Genomic DNA, 18480 nt, shown 5'->3' with positions numbered 1-18480 from the left:
CTGAGACAGAATGCTTAACAAGCTGACTTTCCTTACCATAGTTTCTGGAAATTATGCAAGTCTGCCCGTGTTCAGTGCTCCTCCTAGTGGAACTGCAGTGTTTCTTCCAAAGCCACTTAGTACAGGAGTTCAGGTGGCCAAAGCTCGCCCGGGGACAGCTCCTCAGCCTTGCCCACCCATCTCGTGACCTGCCAGCACCCTGTTTACTGTGGCTGCCTTCCAACCCATTTCTGACGCTTTCGAGTTTCCCTTTCCTTTTCCACTTCTCTTCCGCCCCCTTACAAGAGCGTCGGTTTCGTTTCCTACTGAACTGCCGGCTCCGCCCCCCAAACAGCACGTGGCTAGTCCGGCAACTGAGCGGGGGCGGAGCAGAGGAGGCTACAGTTCCTCGACGCCGCGGCGAGGTCCGCTAGCTGTGGCTGCGCACCGCGACGCGGGGAACCGATTTCTTGGGAGCTCCATTTCCAACGAGGTCTGGAAAGCCGAGGCGCGGCTGTGGAGCCCGGGAAAGGGGCGATGGAGCGGAGGCCACGAAGGGGGGCGCGGGGCGGCGCGCGCTCGGCTCCCGGGCCGGCCCCGGCGCCCCGAACCACAGCGCCCGGGCGCTCCGCGGAACCGCAGGGCACGCAGCTCTGGCTCTTCCCCAGCGCCGCCGGCCTCCGCGGGGCGCTGCACCAGAGGACCGAGGCGACGCGCCAGATGTGCTGTACGCGCGGGCGCCTGGTGGTGTTGGAGCGCGGCGGGGCCGGCGTCGAGGTCCACCAGCTGCCGGCGGGGAGCGACGGCACCAGGAAGCCGAGTGAGTAGGAGGGAAATGCCCGCTCGGCCGTCCTACCTCGGGCTGGGGGTGTGAGGGTGGGCGGCCGGGGGACCCCGGTGTAGCGCCTGCGGGGCCGGGGCGGCACGGACGCTTCTCTCCGGAGCTCCCCGATTGTGGGTGTGCCGTCCTCTAAACGGGAAGGAGAGCTTAGAAAGCTCTACGCCGCAGCAGTCCGCGGTGGCCGCAGAAATGCGCCGGGCCCGGTGGGTTTTGCGTTTGGTGCGTTCGATTCCCTGTGCTCTCCCTTCTCCACGTCCCTAGTTGGCGCTGAGTTTGCGGGAGGGCGGGGGAGGAGGGTATCGAGAACTGGGTCTCGCCCTCCACACGTTGGCCGCGCGGACCGAGCGCGCTTGCCGGCAGCATCTTCTTAGCTAGTCCGCTTTTAGCACTGGTATCTGTTCAGTTTGGTTGTCACTTCTTTTTAGAGCGCACCGGCTCTGATTTTGTGTGCCTTTGGAGAATACAGTTCTCTTGTTCCCAACGATACTATCTTATATATGCAAGCAATTTAAAGAGTGCTTTCAGTTGCATTTATCCGAGGTGGTAATCTCTATAGATAAGGTGTCAGGAACTGTGGTTTCGATTTTTTAGGTGGAGGAAAGCAAATAGCCACATAGAAACTTTTGCCCATCTGAATAGTGAAGAAAATGGTATTTTACCAGTCGTTTTGCTTTTACCTTGAGTGAAGTCAAGCATCTTTTTTTCTATTGGCCATTTGCATTCTTTTTGAATTGCCTTTTCATACCTTTGACTAGCTTTTAAAAATTTGAGTTCTTAATTTTTTTCTTATTTATTTGAAAGAGTTATTTGAATATTAAGAATAGCCCTTTGTCCATTTTATACGTTGTGATGTTTTTCCCAACTTTTGTTGGTGTTATTTTACGGTCTCCTTCTACAGTCTTCTTTTAAGAAGGGTTATGGATTTTGTGTTACAACGCTATCCACAGTCTCAAGGTTTTTTTTTTTGTTTTGTTTTCTTAATGTACTCATCCTTATAGGAATTTTAAGGTTTTATTTTTAAAGTCAAAATTTTTGATGCACTTGAAAATTATTTTGATTTAAGGTAATAGGGGAATCTAGATTTATTTGTTTCTCCAAATAGCTAGTCTGATGTCCCAGTACCTTTTTTGAGTAACCTTTTTTTCAACTGATTTGAAGTGCTGATCTCTAAAAAACGTTAGTCTGTTTAACCATTTCTCCTTTATTACCAAACTGTTTTGCTGCTCATATCATTTGTAATATGAAGTGGTTTGTGCGTTGAGATTCTTACATGAGTAAATTGTGTTTGATTAGAACCGAAAAGTAAAACAAGTTCCCACATTTAATTTTTGTAAACAAATGAAATAAGAGTAAATGGTAACTGTGGATAATTTTAAATCTCTTAACTTTTAGAAAGAGTTAAATATTCAATAATGCCAATAAAAATTCTTTTAACAGTATTCTTCCTTAAAAATAATGCCCCAAGACCTTGGCTTTTATATTGAGCAGTGAGGAGGGTTTTATTATTGTTATTTCTTTGTATTTGGAAAGAGTATATCTCAAAATACACCATGTATTTTCTCCTAAAGAGTTATGTCTTCCAGATACTGTTATATTTTCTTATAGACTTTTTCATTTCTGTCACTTTAAATTTAATTTTTCTGTCTCAATTTATTAAACAGGAATCTAAAAGCAAATATTTAATTGGTTATATTAAGTCTGTATTCAATTTAAAACAAAGTATGAATCCGTGCTTTCCCAAATTGAAAAAATCCATCATCAAAACAGTAGTTTTTGCTAATTTGTCTGCTTTTCTTTCTTGAATTTTTCTTTAAAGAGAAGTTCATGTTAAGTCTAAGGTTGTTCAGTTGAAATGTTTTTCCAGGTGTTTTAAGTGTGTTATAATGAAATCAGTAATAATAGTGAGTTAATAACCAGACTGATGATAGTTCCTGGTTGCATTTGCTCTGCAGAGTGCATTAAGTTAGGAAAAAAAACGAAGATACATTCCGTGGACCAAGGAGCAGAGCACATGCTGATTCTATCCTCAGATGGAAAACCATTTGAGTACAACTATAGCATAGAACATGCAAGGTAGGGAACTTTTTTCTTTTATTAAGAAATATTAAGAATATTTTTCTTTTATTAAAAGGCAATCATAATTTTTGTAGGAAAATGTTACTTTATATGAACCTTGTCCCCTGCTTTTCATAGTGGCTCTTAGTAAGCAATTCTGAAATGACCAGTGAATTCCATCAGTAAATTACTATACCAGGTTGTGTCCCATAGGCAACATGTCTTGCTTTGGCATTTGAAAGACATGATTGTTAGTCTGCCTCACCCCAAATTGGACTTTCACATTCATTAGATTATTTAACCCTCATAATAATCCTATAAATTAGATTACCAGAAATAAAAGTTTTCAACCTAGGAGAAAAATGGCATTATCAAGGAATGATTTATGAGAGTTTTTCCTAGTAGATTGTGTGAATTAGAACTTATTTTTATCTTGTATTATTCCTGTATCATACAATTAACTGTTTGCAAAAGAGGCTTAAAATCATTTGAATGTAATAATACAATTCATGTTATTTTACTTTTTAAACCACCACTTAAAACATATAGTATTTTTTATAATTTTTGATGTACTGAATGTGAAGCAGTAAATTTAAATATTTCCTTGACTTTCATCCCAATTAAATACAATTAGTAATTTTAACATTGATATTGTGACTTTTATTACAGTGATTGACACAAAATATATTTTCTTTCATCAGGTTTCAATGCATTTTACAAGAAAAAAGTATAATTCAGATCACATGTGGGGATTATCATTCTCTTGCACTCTCAAAAGGTACTTTTCTAGAATATTGGTTTTTAGAGGAAATAAATGCATATATATGTAGAACTAGTAGAATGTGTATGTGTCACCTTGCAACAGACAGAAATATGGTTTTGAATTTGATATAATTCAGGGCACTTAACTCTTTTTTTTTTTTTTAAGTAAACTTCAGGCCCAACTTGGGGCTTGAACTCACAACCCTGAGATAGAGTCCATAAAGAGTCACATGCTCTACTGACTGAGCTAGCCACATTCCCCAAGGCACTTGTTCTTAAAGGAGATACAAAATAAGAGAATTTTTGGACATATAAAATCTTCAGGTTTCCATAATTATTATTCCTACATTTTATTCTGTCAAATGACAAAACAAAAACAGTTTAATAAAGAATTTGATACCCTTTGTTCAAGGACAAGCAATCGATGGATTGGGAGTATAGTGCATCACAAGCAGTGGAGCACTGTTTTGGAGGGATTTTGTGCAAGAGTGAGTTTTATAGAGTGTTAGAAGCAGTACACTACTGCTTGTGTAGAAATAGGGCATGATTGGTTGGGAAGGGTTGCATATTTAACCCTCCTCAGAAAGATCAGGGAACAAGGAAATAAGCATATATCCCAGAGCTGGTTTGGTGTTTGGGGATTGGCTGACTGGATATGTGGCGGTTCTGGTCAAGCAGAGCATCTAAAGGAACATATAAGTTCAGTTTGCTGACATGGCACCTTGGGCAGGAATGGCTCCATCTTGACCCTAGAGATTTTTCCAACACTTTTGTGTTTTTATTTTTTAAGTATGAAACAGTGAAAATATTCTGAGTAATCAAAATCATCGTGGACTCAGGACCAGGCATGGGCCACCGTTTTCGAGAACGTTCTTCCCTCCTTCTAGTGCTCTTTTAGCTCCTGTGGCAGGAGCTTAGAATCCCTTGGATCTGCTCTTGTGGCCAGTTTGAAAACCTCTGATGTGTTTTCACATTACCATTTGAATTCAGGGATTCTCCCCAGCCCTTATTATTTTTTTGTTTCTTATCAGAAATAAGGAATGGAAGGCAGTAATAGTGGGAAATGGAAGCAATGAATATAGATTATTTCCTAAAGAAACTTGACCATGGAGGAATAATTATGACAGGAAGGTAATAGATGGGAATTCAGGGCCAAGGAAAAAAAATTTAATAATTTTTTAAATGTTTTTTATTTACTTTGGAGAGAGAGAGCGAGCACAAGGAGAAAGGAGGAGAGAGGGAGGGAGAATCCAAAGCAGGCTCCAGACTCTGAGCTGTCAGCACAGAGCCTGATGCAGGGCCTAACTCGTGAACCTGGAGATCATGACCTGAGCCAAAGTCGGACGCTTAACCTACTGAGCCACCCAGGCACCCCTTAAATAATTTTTAAAAAATTTTTTAATGTTTATTTATTATTGGGAGACAGAGAGACAGAGCGTGAGCAGGGGAAAGAGAGGGAGACACAGAATCTAAAGCAGGTTCCAGGCTCTGAGCTGTCAGCACAGAGCCCGATGTGGGGCTTGAACTCACAAACCATGAGATCATGACCTGAGCCGAAGTCGGACGCTTAACCGACTGAGCCACCCAGGCGCCCCAACTTTAAATAATTTATAAAATGTTTACTTACTTTGAGAGAGAAAGAATTATGGGGGGGAATCCCAAGTAGGCTCCATGCTGTCAGCCCAGAGCTGGATGCAAGGTTCAATCCTACAAACTGAGTGAGATGATGACTTAAGCCAAAATCAAGTCAGATGCTTAACTGACTGAGCCACCCAGGCGCCCCAACTTTAAATAATTTATAAAATGTTTACTTACTTTGAGAGAGAAAGAATTATGGGGGGGAATCCCAAGTAGGCTCCATGCTGTCAGCCCAGAGCTGGATGCAAGGTTCAATCCTACAAACTGAGTGAGATGATGACTTAAGCCAAAATCAAGTCAGATGCTTAACTGACTGAGCCACCCAGGCGCCCCAACTTTAAATAATTTATAAAATGTTTACTTACTTTGAGAGAGAAAGAATTATGGGGGGGAATCCCAAGTAGGCTCCATGCTGTCAGCCCAGAGCTGGATGCAAGGTTCAATCCTACAAACTGAGTGAGATGATGACTTAAGTCAAAATCAAGAGTCAGATGCTTAACTGACTGAGCCACCCAGGCGCCCTGGATTTTTAATATATAGGACAGAGTAAATAAACTAATGGGAAACCTGAATTCAAGAGAAGTAAATCCAGAATTTGACCTGTATTGAAGTTTGAGAATATGAACTGTGCATTGGAAAAAATTGGCCTGGTTGTTTGACTTCATCCATTCAAGAACACATATTTCATTTTGAATATCTACTGTGTTCAAGTTAAAAAAGATGAAACAGCCAACACTGTGTCTTCAGGAATCCCAGAGTCTATTGATACGGGGCAAAAGAGATTTTCAGGGCTTATTACTGGTTAATCATAATCTAGGAAGACTGAAAGTTGGAGAAGCAAGAAAGGGAACTGATCAAGTCATCATTATATTTCTGGTGACTGATAGGCAGATGATAGTTACATTAAAAAAAAATTTTTTTAACGTTTATTTGTTTTCGAGAAACAGAGCAGGGGAGGGGCAGAGAGAGAGAGGGAGACACAGAATCTGAAGCAGGTTCCAGGCTCTGAGCTGTCAGCACAGAACCCGAGCAGAGCTCGAACTCGAACTCACTGACCTCGAGATCATGGCCTGAGCTGAAGTCGAATGCTTAACTGCCTAAGCCACCCAGGAGCCCCTTTGATAGTTACATTTGAAGGAGAAGCTCTGTCTCCCACCAGAGTCTATCTGTACAGTATCTTAGCTCAGTAAGCATTAATTAATTAATGCTCAGGTAGCATTAATTTTTTGATATGTTTTTTCAGACTCTGATATTGTCAACTCCATTAGATAACATCTAAGAACATTTCTTGAAAAATGTGCTCTGGATATTCAGTTAATGGAAGAAGAAGCAGACTCTTTCAAGATACTGTGCTGTAACTTCAGATGTGTAAATTATTTAGGATTTTCAGGCACATGAACAGAGTGGGTGGGCCAGAGAGAAAACATTAATTTTAGGTTTTATTTTCCCAGATGTAGAATGTTTCTGGTTTTCATGTGCCTATATTATGAGTTTTTGAAAAGAAGTATTTCTTGAATTTGATTGTAATATATTCAGGTGTCTTCATTCTACCTGTCTCTGTCCATTTGGGCTGCTATAATAAAAATACCAAAAATTGGCTGGCTTAAACAGAAGAAATTTACTTCCCCCAGCCTGGAGCCTGGAAGTCCCAATTTAAGGTGCCAGCAGATTCAGTGTCTGTTGAGGGGCAAGAGAAGTCTCTGGAATTCCTCTCTCTCTTTTTTTAAAGATTTTATTTTCAAGTAATTGCTATACCCAGTGTGGGACTCAAATTCACAACCCTGAAGATCAAGGGTTGTATGCTCCACTGACTGAGCCAGCTATTCGCCCCTGGAATCTCTCTTCTAAAAGGGCATTAATCCCATTCTTGAAGGCTCCATCCTCATGATCTCACCTAATCTTAACCACCTCACAAAGGTCCACCTCCCAATACCGTCACATTGAGAGTTGTTAGGATTTCAACATGTGAAATTTGGGGGCAGGGGCACAACCATCGAAGAAGCCCACAGTCTAGTGATGTCAGGCAAAGGGTGTGTTCAGTTTATTATTGGTAAATCACAATCTAGGAAGATGAGGTTTGGGGAAACAAGGACATAACCACTACCCTTTGACGTGGGAGGTAAGGAAGTAGAACTGTTACTGCTAAAGAGAAGATTCTTGTAGTTTTTCTGTCTCAGACATGTGGGATCTAGGAAGTTGAATGTAAGAGACTGATAGTATGGATAACATATATAATACCCTTAGTTAATGTCTCCTTCACTTTAAACTTAATAAGGCAACATTTTGTTTATGTCAAGGTGGTGAGCTTTTTGCGTGGGGACAGAACTTACATGGCCAACTTGGAATTGGAAGTCAGTTTGCCTCAATCGCCATACCACAGATTGTGGAGAACCTGTCAGGAATTCCCTTGGTTCAGATTTCTGCGGGAAAAGCCCACAGCATGGCCTTATCCATGTCTGGAAACATCTACTCCTGGGGAAGAAATGATTTTGGACAACTAGGCCTGGGCCACACTGACGGTATGGAAACATTTTCAAATTCATATTATCAGTAAATATATTTGTTAAGTAAGAGATGAAGTTAACACAGTCCTCCCTGTCAAAAATGGTTCAGATCTTCACTTTCATTGGTGCTGTTCTTCCCAGTTAGGTTTGGCTTCAGGGCAGAGTCAGTCTAAGAGATATGCATAGTGTGGAAGTTGTTGCTGCAGTTGAGGCATGTGTCAGGGTTGTGTGGGCTGAGGGAAAGAGCATTGGACTGTGTTCAGAATATCCAGGCTCTGCTTCTCACTTCGCAGTTAATGAATAGCAGGGCCTTGCTAAGTCCCTTAACGTTTTTGTAGGTGTTATTTTCTTTCTCTGTAAAGTGACGCATTTGGATGAAATGACCTCTGATGTACCTATGCACCTGAATGTCTGTTAATATAATTATATCCATGTTAGGACAAAAGGATACTAAAGATTTACCTAAACTCACATATTCTAATCTTATTCTGTAAGGCATTATATCTGTATATGCAGATACGGAAAAAACATAATTCTCATTCTTGAACTACTTCCACAAAGCAGATGTCAAACTGATGATCCAAAATACTCTTGTTGGGGTTTTCAGGTGTGTCAAACTGCTGTGTTACTAGCCGTGGTAATACACATCATATCCCCTGGCTTAGTGACCACCCACTGCATCTTTCCCCAACGTGGTCCAATGTTAATTACTCAGGAGAAACCATAAGTCAATGTTAGAAAACTATTCAAAGGATGGAAAGGGATAAAGAGCAGTTAAACTGTTTTTGCTCAATCTCAAAGTGCCATGATAAGGATATTGTGAAAGAAAGAAGAGGTGGTGTGAGGCAAGGACACTAGTAGAGAATTTAAAAGGAAGAAAGAACCTTTATGCTCATTGAAAGGGTACTTTTAGATTTGAATTGGAAATCCCAGATATGCTGCAATTAAAGTTAATCAAGTTAGGTTCAAAGGAGAAGAGTGGGCTCTGGGAAGTGGCTTGACACTTTCACAGGTGAGTTCTCCCATGTGTGGCCCTTTGACCACTGCCTCACCCCCATTTTTAGCCCTAAATAATATACCAACATAGAGGCCTTTCTTCTTAGAAGGTGCTGGGAATTGTTACTGCCAGCTGAGAGATAGTCCAGGTATTACTAGCAACATGGAACTCCAGTGTCCAAGTCAGCATTTTCTTTTGATCACTTCAACTGTTCTTTTCCCTGCATAGGTAAAGATTTTCCTTCCCTTATTGAAGCACTGGACAATCAGAAAGTTGAATTTCTTGCTTGTGGTGGCTCTCACACTGCCCTGCTCACAAAGGTGTGTGTATCCTTGTTTCTTCCACGGAAGAGCCTTGTAGTGGGGGAAGCACTAGAACACCTAGGTGGGGGCACTTAGTGTCTCCCTGGGAAGAGGGGTCACTTTCCACATACTGGATTGTCCTCCTGATAATTTGGGAGCTTTGCTTTAACAGTCCTTCTATGAATTATTCACGGATGCAAAAGCATCTGTGAATATTACTTCTGTGTTGTATTTCTCTAGAATCTGATAAGAAGTTTCCTTTCCTTAGGATGGGCTGGTATTTACTTTTGGTGCTGGAAAACATGGGCAACTTGGTCACAATTCAACACAGAACGAGTTAAGACCCCGTTTGGTGACTGAGCTTGTTGGGAATAGAGTAACCCAGTTAGCATGTGGAAGGTAAGTTGTAAAATGTCTGCGAAATTTGATAAAATCAATATGATATATTTAGGTAGGTAGTTTGATAAAATTTCCATCAGTTTTTTTGATTGAAATAAAAGTATTAAACATTTTCAGGGGCATCTGGGTGGCTCAGTCGGTTAAGTATCTGACCTCAGCTCAGATCATGATCTCATGGTTCGTGGGTCCAAGCCCCATGTCAGGCTCTGTGCTGACAGCTCAGAGCCTGGAGCCTGCTTCAGATTCTGTGTCTCCCTCTCTCTCTGCCCTCCCCAACTTGTTTCTCTCTCTGTCTCTTAAAAATGAATAAATGTTAAAATAAAAAATTAAAAAAACATTTTCAAATGGGTAAAGATGCTTAATTTACATTATTAGATAAAAATAATCTTTATTTTAGTATGTGTATTTATTTTCATTGATTTTTATAAGATTATTTATTTGTTTTGAGAGAGACTGCATACAGCAGAGGGGCAGAGAGAGAGAGAGAATCCCAAGCAGGTTCCATGCCGCCAGCGCAGTCTGACTTGGGGCTCAAACCCATGAACCATGAGATCATGACCTTAGCCAAAATCAAGAGTTGGATGCATAACGGACTGAGCCACATAGGTGCCCCAATTTTTTTTTTTTTAAATGAGAACATGTATTCACTTTTTGTTGCCCCTTTAGTGCAATATCATTGTAACTGTTCAAATGCACTTTCACCTAAAAAAAAAAAAAATAAGTCATTTTATTTGGGGGAAAAATAAATGTGAATCATAAAGGATTGTTCATTGTTCTTTTAACTCCTCGTGGACCAACAATATACTGAGTTACTATAATTCTTTGAGAGTGGTCATTGAGGATAGGACAAAGTCAGTTGGTTTGAGTAGAATATTCTAACAAGTTTGATTTTCACAGCTTCTTTTTTTTTTTTTTCTTTTTGAACAAAAGTAGAAAAACTTGCTCAGGCTCTTTTGTTTACGTAATTATTTCTTGATTTGGGGTTGTGGTAAAGTTAAATATTTTCATCCAGATGCACTTACTCTTCTTTGGGGCAATTTTTTCTCATTAAACATAAGCAAATTCAGGTTCTATCTGAATGTTGGGTTCATTTGTTTGTTTACCAAAACCTTTTCTGTAAAAAACTGGTGTATGTATTTTCAATCTATATACCTAATTCTTTTATGATCCTGGAGTAAAATTACATAAATGGATATTAAAGTAGACCAGATTATTGGGATGATATGATTCTCTGCATTCAATCTGTCTGCATTAAGCAAGGGAACATTATCACCACTCTGGATTTTTCATAACACACATTTAAGTAGCATGTGTTACAAGAGGAGTTGTCACGTTAGAGATACCTTAATAAAAACCAGAGCAGTTCTACTAACACAGAATTCACTGGAAACACTCTCAGAACTGAATGTTGTTAAACTCATTTATATTTATTATAAGAAGTGGATACAAATTAGAACCAAAGGAAGTGGTGTATAGGACAGAGTCTAGGGGGAGTTCAAATGAGCTTCCTCTGTCCACTTCCCTTGGAGCCATAGACGGAATGATATTACCTCCTCCCAGCCGGATACATGACAAGGTGTAGAGTTTTGCTGACCAGGGAAGTTCACCCAAGTCCAGAGTTGTTATTGGGGTTTCATTGCTTAGTCATGGTTGATTGAATCATTACTTACAGGGTTGAACTCAACTTCCAGCCTCTCCTTCCAAGCAGGTTAGGCTTCCATGCAGTCAGAGGGGTCCTCTAAGAGCCACCTGCTGGGTAAACTGTTAGGTGTGATCTCAGGATCCTGCCATGAATAACAAAGATACTTCTATTACCTGGGAAATTCTTATGGCTTAGAGATTTCCTCCCAGGAACTGAGGACAAAGGCCAAATTCTTTACTTACACATTCTAGAGTGGAAAGGACCATGGAGCAGATTAGTATCATTGTGGTAAAGATCTTTGGGAAATAGGGAGCTCAGAAAGGATCACCTAATTCCATCTTCTAGGATGGGGAGAGGAGGGAGTCAAGAGATGGCTTCCAAGGGTGGTGACTCTCAAACCAAGGCATGAAAAAGGAGTAGAAGTAAGGGGTGCTTCTTGTTCCTGACAAAAGGAACATCATTTGCCAAAGCACAGCAATCATGGCCTTGGAATCGTTCGGGATTCCAAAATCATTTTAGCCACACATCAATGCTATCTTAGTTTCCAGATGGCTAATTTCATCTGATGAGAGTTGATTAACTAGTTTCACTCACTGGGTAGCCTAATTTCAGCAGTTTACTGTGTTGCTGTGTAATCTCTTCATTGTAGGTGACTGATAATTGACCATATGTATTTTTTATTTAATAGGCAGCACACACTTGCCTATGTTTCTGATTTGGGGAAGGTCTTTTCTTTTGGTTCTGGAAAAGAAGGACAACTGGGAAACGGTGGAACACATAATCAGCTGATACCACTTCCCATGAAATTGCCATCAAATGAAGAACTCACATTTGGTAAATTTTGTTAGGAGCACAGGATTTGACACTTTATAAATACCTTTGTCGAGAAATTGATTTTTCTAAGTATGTAATGTGGCAAGGAAAGAAATGTATAGCTATGAAGGGAGCTTCTCTAAACGTTGGTTTCATGTTTTTACTTGTAAACAGGTTAAAATATTCAGTATAATTAAGTCAAAATAACCATTAGTCTTCAGATTAAGTCTTATCCCTTCAGATTAATATTAATGTGAATGTAAAATGATAGAACATGAAATAGGTTATATGGATTCAGAGACCTCTGCAGCCTCCGATTGTCATTTGCAGCAGACCTATTAATTTCACAGTGATTGGTTTTCTTACCTGGTAACACTGACTCTCAATCCTGTCAAGCCCTGAGAATGATGAGCAGCAGATTTATGCCAGGCACTCTAACTGCTTACCCCTTACTTGTGGTATGTCACCCATCCAACAGTTCTGGGAGATTTGTGCTCTCAGTCTCATTTTACTGGAGGTACAGAGACTTGGAGGGCAAAGGGTTAGACAGTTCTCAAGGCCTATCAGTGGTTTGGCCAGATTTGAATGGTGGCTTAAGCCACAGAGCTCTGAAACCTTCTACCATAGAAGTGCCTCAAGAATGCTTATTTGCTTCTGAAACCTTAGTGGTGACCTAAAGTACCAGTATTCTCATAAGTTCTTTGGGAAAATGAACAGTAGGGTTATTTCCTTAAGCAGTTCATGTATTTGATTTTTACAACCATTTAGACTTTTGAAGTACTTATTTACATTCTTTTTTTTTTTTTTTTTTTTTAGAAATTTTTTTTAATTGTTTTTTCAACGTTTATTTTTATTTTTGAGACAGAGAGAGACAGAGCATGAACGGGGGAGGGTCAGAGAGAGGGATACACAGAATCTGAAACAGGCTCCAGGCTCCAAGCTGTCAGCACAGAGCCCGACGTGGGGCTTGAACTCACGGACTGCGAGATCATGACCTGAGCTGAAGTCGGCCGCTTAACCAACTGAGCCACCCAGGCGCCCCCTTATTTACATTCTTTAATAGTTCTTGGTTATATCTGGAGTTGTAGAATATGGTTTTTAGTAATGAGAGCTAAATTAAAACAGGACTCAGTTAACCAAATAGTGGTTTGACTGTATTTTATACTTAAGCATTTACATTAAATATGGATGTCAAAGCTGATGGTCACCTGTCAACCTTGCAGGTCACCTTTGTTTGCCAGCTAGACTTTACTCTGAAGAAAATGTATATTACTGCTTCATGGAGCTTCATGGATGGGAAATGTGTTGAGTCTTTGTCTATCAAAAAGATGAAAGAACTAAGTTTAAGAAGAATCTGAAATGATTTAAATAGAGTGTGCATGTTTGTGCCAATGACTTTCTGCACTCTTACTTTCTGTACTCTTACTTTCTGTGTCTCCCTTTTAGAAAGCCGTGCCTCAGAAAAGGAGTTAATAATGATTGCTGGAGGGAATCAAAGCATTTTGCTCTGGATGGGAAAAAAGGTAAAAGTGGATCTCTAGATGTTCTATAACTTGGTTTTTAAAGCAAAACAAAGGGTTTTACCAAGTGTGGTGAATTCCAAAATCATCTAGTTCCTAGTCTGACTTTTGGAGAATAAACATTATTGATCCTTTACTGTCTGAACTACATAAGTATTGACTCCCAGAAATCAGCAGATTTGTCTCTGGTAAATGTCAAATCAGATTTCCTTAGATCTTTCCTTTGCCCTGCCAATGGCATTTGGTCAGTATCCTAGCAAGCTAACAGGTTGACATTCTGAAATTTTTTTTATTATTATGTTGATTTATTTTGAGGGGCAGTTATGTTGATTTATTTTGAGGGGAGGGGCAGAGAAAGAGGGAGACACAGAATCCGAAGCAAGGCTCCAGGCTCTGAGCTGTCCACACAGAGCCCCATGCGGGACTCGAACCCATGAGTGTGAGATCATGACCTGAGTTGAAGTCGGACGCTCAACCGACTGAGCCACCCAGGTGCCCCCCCCCCTTTTTTTTATCATTACTATGTTCATTTTGAGAGAGAGAGAGGGAGAGTGAGATGGAGTGCGACAGGTTGACATTCTAAAATGATATTCCCAGCCAGTACTGAAAAAGACCGGAGGTTCATAGGCCTGTGAATAGTCAGCTCATAACCTCCCCACCCTATGTTGCTGAGGCAATCCGAGTTCCTCCTTTCTACACAGTCCTTTCAGCCTCCCCTTAAGGCTGTGTGATGCTCATTTTAATCCAGTTATACCTTACAAAGTGCTACGTGTTAGAGCACTCAGAAGTTTACTTCAGAGTTAAGCCCCTTGGACAAGATGTTGGCAACCAGCCAAATGATGTTACGTCTTGGTTAGAATCTCACTTTATGATTTCCTGGAGCTATGTTAATCCATATTTAAAAATCAGTATTGGGGCGCCTGGGTGGCTCAGTCGGTTAAGTGTCCGACTTCAGCTCAGGTCACGATCTCGAGGTCCGTGAGTTCGAGCCCCGCGTCGGGCTCTGGGCTGATGGCTCAGAGCCTGGAGCCTACTTCGGATTCTGTATCTCCTCTCTCTCTGCCCCTCCCCCATTCATGCTCTGTCTCTCTCTGTCTCAAAAATAAATAAACGTTAAAAAAAAATTTAAAAAAAAAAAAATCAGTATTACCCTGTATCCTTAGAATGTGCCTAAAAGGTGGATACCTGTTTCTGTTGTGTCTAAATTGCTGTGTTTTACTTGTTTGTTTACAGAATTCCTATGTTAATCTGAGGAGGAAAATTCCTACATTGAACGAAGGAACTGTAAAGAGATGGATTGCTGATGTGGGGACTAAACAGTGGCAGAATACAAAAAAGTACATATCATGTGTCTTTCTGCTCATTTAGTTCTCTAAAGTCGTGTTTCCCCTTGACTGGTTCTAAACAATACAGAGATGTGAGGTTTTATGGTCTTCAGAGAAACAGGACCGATATATAGGGTGTGTGTGTGTGTGTGTGTGTAGAGACAGACTTATTTATTTTTTAAATGTTTCTTTTATTTATTTTGAGAGAGAGAAAGTGTGTGAGTAGTGGAGGGGCAGAGAGAGAGAATCCCAAGCAGACTCTGCAGAGCTCACGGGGCTCAATCCCATGAACCTATGATACCATGACCTGAGCCGAAATCAAGAGTCAGATGCTTAACTGAGTCACCGAGACACCCCATGAGACAGAGACTTATTTTTAAGGAGTTGGCTTATGTGATTGTAGGAACTGAAAGTGCAGAATAATAATGCAGGCCAGCAGGCTGGAGACCCAGAGAAGGGTTAATATTGCAGCTTGAGTCCTAAGGCATTCTGGAAGCAGAATTCTCTATGCCTGGGAACCTTTTTCTCTTAAGTCCTTCAGTGAATGGGTGAGGCACACCCACAGTATGGAGGGTGATCTGCTTTACTCAAAGTCTATTGATTTAAATGGTAATCTCCTCTCAAAAATACCTTCGCAGGGTGCCTGGGTGGCTCAGTTGGTTAAGAGTCTGACTTCAGCGTAGGTCATGATCTCTCTGTTCACGAGTTTGAGCCCTGTGTTGGGCTCTGTGCTGGCAGCTCAGAGCCTGGAGCCTGTTTCAGATTGCTGTGTCTCCCTCTCTCTCCCTGCCCCTCCCCTGCTCATGCTCTTATCTCTCTCAAAAATAAAAAATAAACATTTTTTAAAAATGTAAAAAATACCTTCACAGCAACATCTAGATTGGTGTTTGACCAGATATTTGGGTTCCGTGGCCTAGCCAGGTTGACACATAAAATTGGACATCACAACTAACCTGTAAGCTCCATGGGGGCAGCTTTCTTTATTGCAAGTCTTTGTACCTTTGATATGTTTGCATATATTGTGACTCTTCTGAGCAGGAAACACAGTTTGTCTATATAATTTCTCAACCCTGTTTGACTTTAGAACCACTTGTTGGTGGACTTCTATTCACAGCTGAACAGTGTGGGCAGTCTTGATCAAAACAGTGCAGCTCCTTCCATCTGTAAAGATTATACTCATTTTTATAAACCTTTCCTTTTAGAGATATTTTTACGTTTAGGTAATGGTTTCCTAATTCTGAAAAGCAGTTGTATGAAATAGTTTCATCATAATGGGCATAGATGACCAAGAACGCTGCTGGTGACTCCACTTACTGTGGTAAGCACCGAGCAATGTATGGAATTGCCAAGTCACTGTGTTATACACCTGAAACTGATACATTATATGTCAACCAAACTTCAATAATTAAAAAACAAAACAAAAAACTTGTGCTGTTGCTTCCAAGATGCAACTTGGGTGTTTCCCCCCACCCCCATCCTTCCATTTAATATCTGGTAATTTTTTTTTCTACTTAAGTGGAACAAAAATAAATAGGGCTTGGAAAGCTGAGTGGGATGGGAATATTTCATTTATTACCCTAGATCAATCCATTTCATCTTTCCCTGCGGCTTCTGTGAGTACGTTATCTTTTTATTACTCATCTTTGCCACTGAAATTTTAAGATTGGAAGAATGGAAGAGACTTATAGATGCCCAAGGCAAAGCGTACGCAAACAAATCCAAGACAGAGAAGTTTCAAGGACGGTTATGAGATGTTTTATTTATCATATCTCATGCTTAAGGAGGCATACACTATAATTTGTTTTAACCACCATCTTATTCCTAATACAGGGAAATCAGAGAGATATTTTCATCTCCTGCTTGTCTGACTGGAAGTTTTTCAAGGGAAAGGTAATATAATATTTATATATATATGTATGTATAATGTTTAAGATTCTGTTAAAAATAGTGTGTCCAGCATCATGACTGTAGTTAATACCATATTGTATACTTGAAAGTTGCTGAGAGAGTAGATCTTAAAAGTTCTTATAAGAAAAAAAAATCTTAACTATAAGTGCTGTTGGATGTTAACTAGACTCAACGTGGTAATTATTTCACAATATATACATAGATCGATGTGTTATGTTGTATGCACCTGGAACTAATATGTTATATGTCAGTTTTGTTTCAATAAAAAAAAAATGAAAGATTATAAAGAAAATGGCTTGAGGGTAAAATAGTTTGGTGTTTTTATCTCTTTTTAAAAATTACTTTTTTTTTTAAAGTAGGCTTCATGCCCAGCATGGAGCCCAGTGCACTGAACTCACAACCCTGAGATCAAGACCTGAGCTGAGATGAAGAGTTGGACGTTTAACTGATTGAGCCACCCGGACACCCCTAAAAATTACTTTTTTTAACAAAAGCATATATATGAACACTGTAGAAAATGTCAAAAATAAAGACCTGTGACTGAAACAAATGAAAATTGGGGTGCCTGGCTGATTCAGTCAATAGAGCATGTGACTTTTGATCTCAGGTTGTGAGTTCAAGCCTCAAGTTTAGTGTAGAGATTATTTAAAAATAAAATCTTTTTTAAAAAAAAGAAAAAATGAAAATCACCCATAATCCACTTAAAAGGAACAGCATTTGTTTATATATCTTTTTTCTGTGCAAATTTATTCTTTCACTAAAATGTGATTATGTTGTTTATATATTACTTTTTTTGTTGTTGAGAGAAATCGCAAGCAAGGGAGGGGCAGAGAGCCAGGGAGACAGAATCCCAAACAGGCTCCGTGCTGTCAACACATAGCCTGATGTGGGGCTCGAACTCAAATTGTGGGATCATGACCTAAGCCGAGACCAAGAGTCAGACACTTAACCAACTGAGCCACCTAGGTGCTCCTGTATATTGTGGGTAATAAGCTTAGGAATCCCCTGGGCTTACACCAATGGGTTAACAAGGCATAAAGAAGTACAAAGCCATAGGATGCTCACACCTGAGTTTGGGTAAACAAGATTAGAACCCCAGGATAGAGCAGGGGGTGAGAACCCCAGGATAGAGCAGGGGGTGCAAAGGCACCCAGAATAGAGAGGGGTGCAAAGGCCCCCAATACAAATGTATATGAGGTAAGCAGAATTAGGCATTCAGGGCAACAGTGCCCCCCAATTTAGTACTACAGCAGAAAGCTGCTTTCATAGGAGGAAAGGACCAAGTTAAGTAAACAGGTAAATAGGGCTATAGACCACTGCACTGTGGGTGACGCTGCCCAGAGTGGAGCTGATTAGCAAAAAAAAAAAAAAAAAAAAAAGGTGCCTTGTTAACCCTGAGGTTATTTGCCCTATTTGTCTTATCCCCTAGGCTAGCTAAGATTAACAGACATGGCGCCTTCTGTCTGCCGTTAACATCTGCTCATCTGCCTGGCGCCAGGATTTTGTTTTATATTGACCCAAACACCACATATCTTCAAAACTCCCTTTGCCTCATGCCCGTGAGTTAATGTTCACAGATTCATTGTCTCTTTGTGCATGCCCATCACATTTGTAAGCCTTCTGATCTTAATAAATACAGGGCAAGGACCCTTATTTGGGGTCTTGTCTTTTCCCAGACATTAGTCATCTCTTCCTTTAATCCTCATCCCGCTCTCTTGGTGGCCAAGAGAGAACTTCAGACTTAGAGTCTATGACAGTATATTACTTTATATTTAATATATTTGTCCGTTTTCTA

The 18480-nt window shown here is 40.4% G+C and overlaps 1 protein-coding gene across 1 annotated transcript in view; it reads left to right on the top strand.

Annotated features, from left to right (window-relative positions):
• Positions 1 to 286: 286 nt before the first annotated feature.
• HERC5 (HECT and RLD domain containing E3 ubiquitin protein ligase 5) overlaps positions 287 to 18480 on the top strand; it is a 47447-nt gene continuing 29253 nt past the window's right edge. The window contains exons 1-10 of the mRNA XM_042935920.1: positions 287 to 799; positions 2773 to 2893; positions 3577 to 3653; positions 7573 to 7794; positions 9005 to 9096; positions 9347 to 9477; positions 11808 to 11953; positions 13379 to 13455; positions 14686 to 14789; positions 16608 to 16667. Coding sequence (XP_042791854.1) covers positions 517 to 799; positions 2773 to 2893; positions 3577 to 3653; positions 7573 to 7794; positions 9005 to 9096; positions 9347 to 9477; positions 11808 to 11953; positions 13379 to 13455; positions 14686 to 14789; positions 16608 to 16667 — 1313 coding nt within the window. The 5' untranslated portion in view covers positions 287 to 516. The remainder of the gene's footprint in view (positions 800 to 2772; positions 2894 to 3576; positions 3654 to 7572; positions 7795 to 9004; positions 9097 to 9346; positions 9478 to 11807; positions 11954 to 13378; positions 13456 to 14685; positions 14790 to 16607; positions 16668 to 18480) is intronic.

This window comes from Panthera leo, chromosome B1, assembly GCF_018350215.1.
Source record: "Panthera leo isolate Ple1 chromosome B1, P.leo_Ple1_pat1.1, whole genome shotgun sequence".
Classification (NCBI taxonomy): Eukaryota; Metazoa; Chordata; class Mammalia; order Carnivora; family Felidae; genus Panthera; species Panthera leo.
The sequence above is the reverse complement of the archived record's forward strand: the minus strand, read 5'-3'. Positions and strand labels throughout refer to the sequence as shown.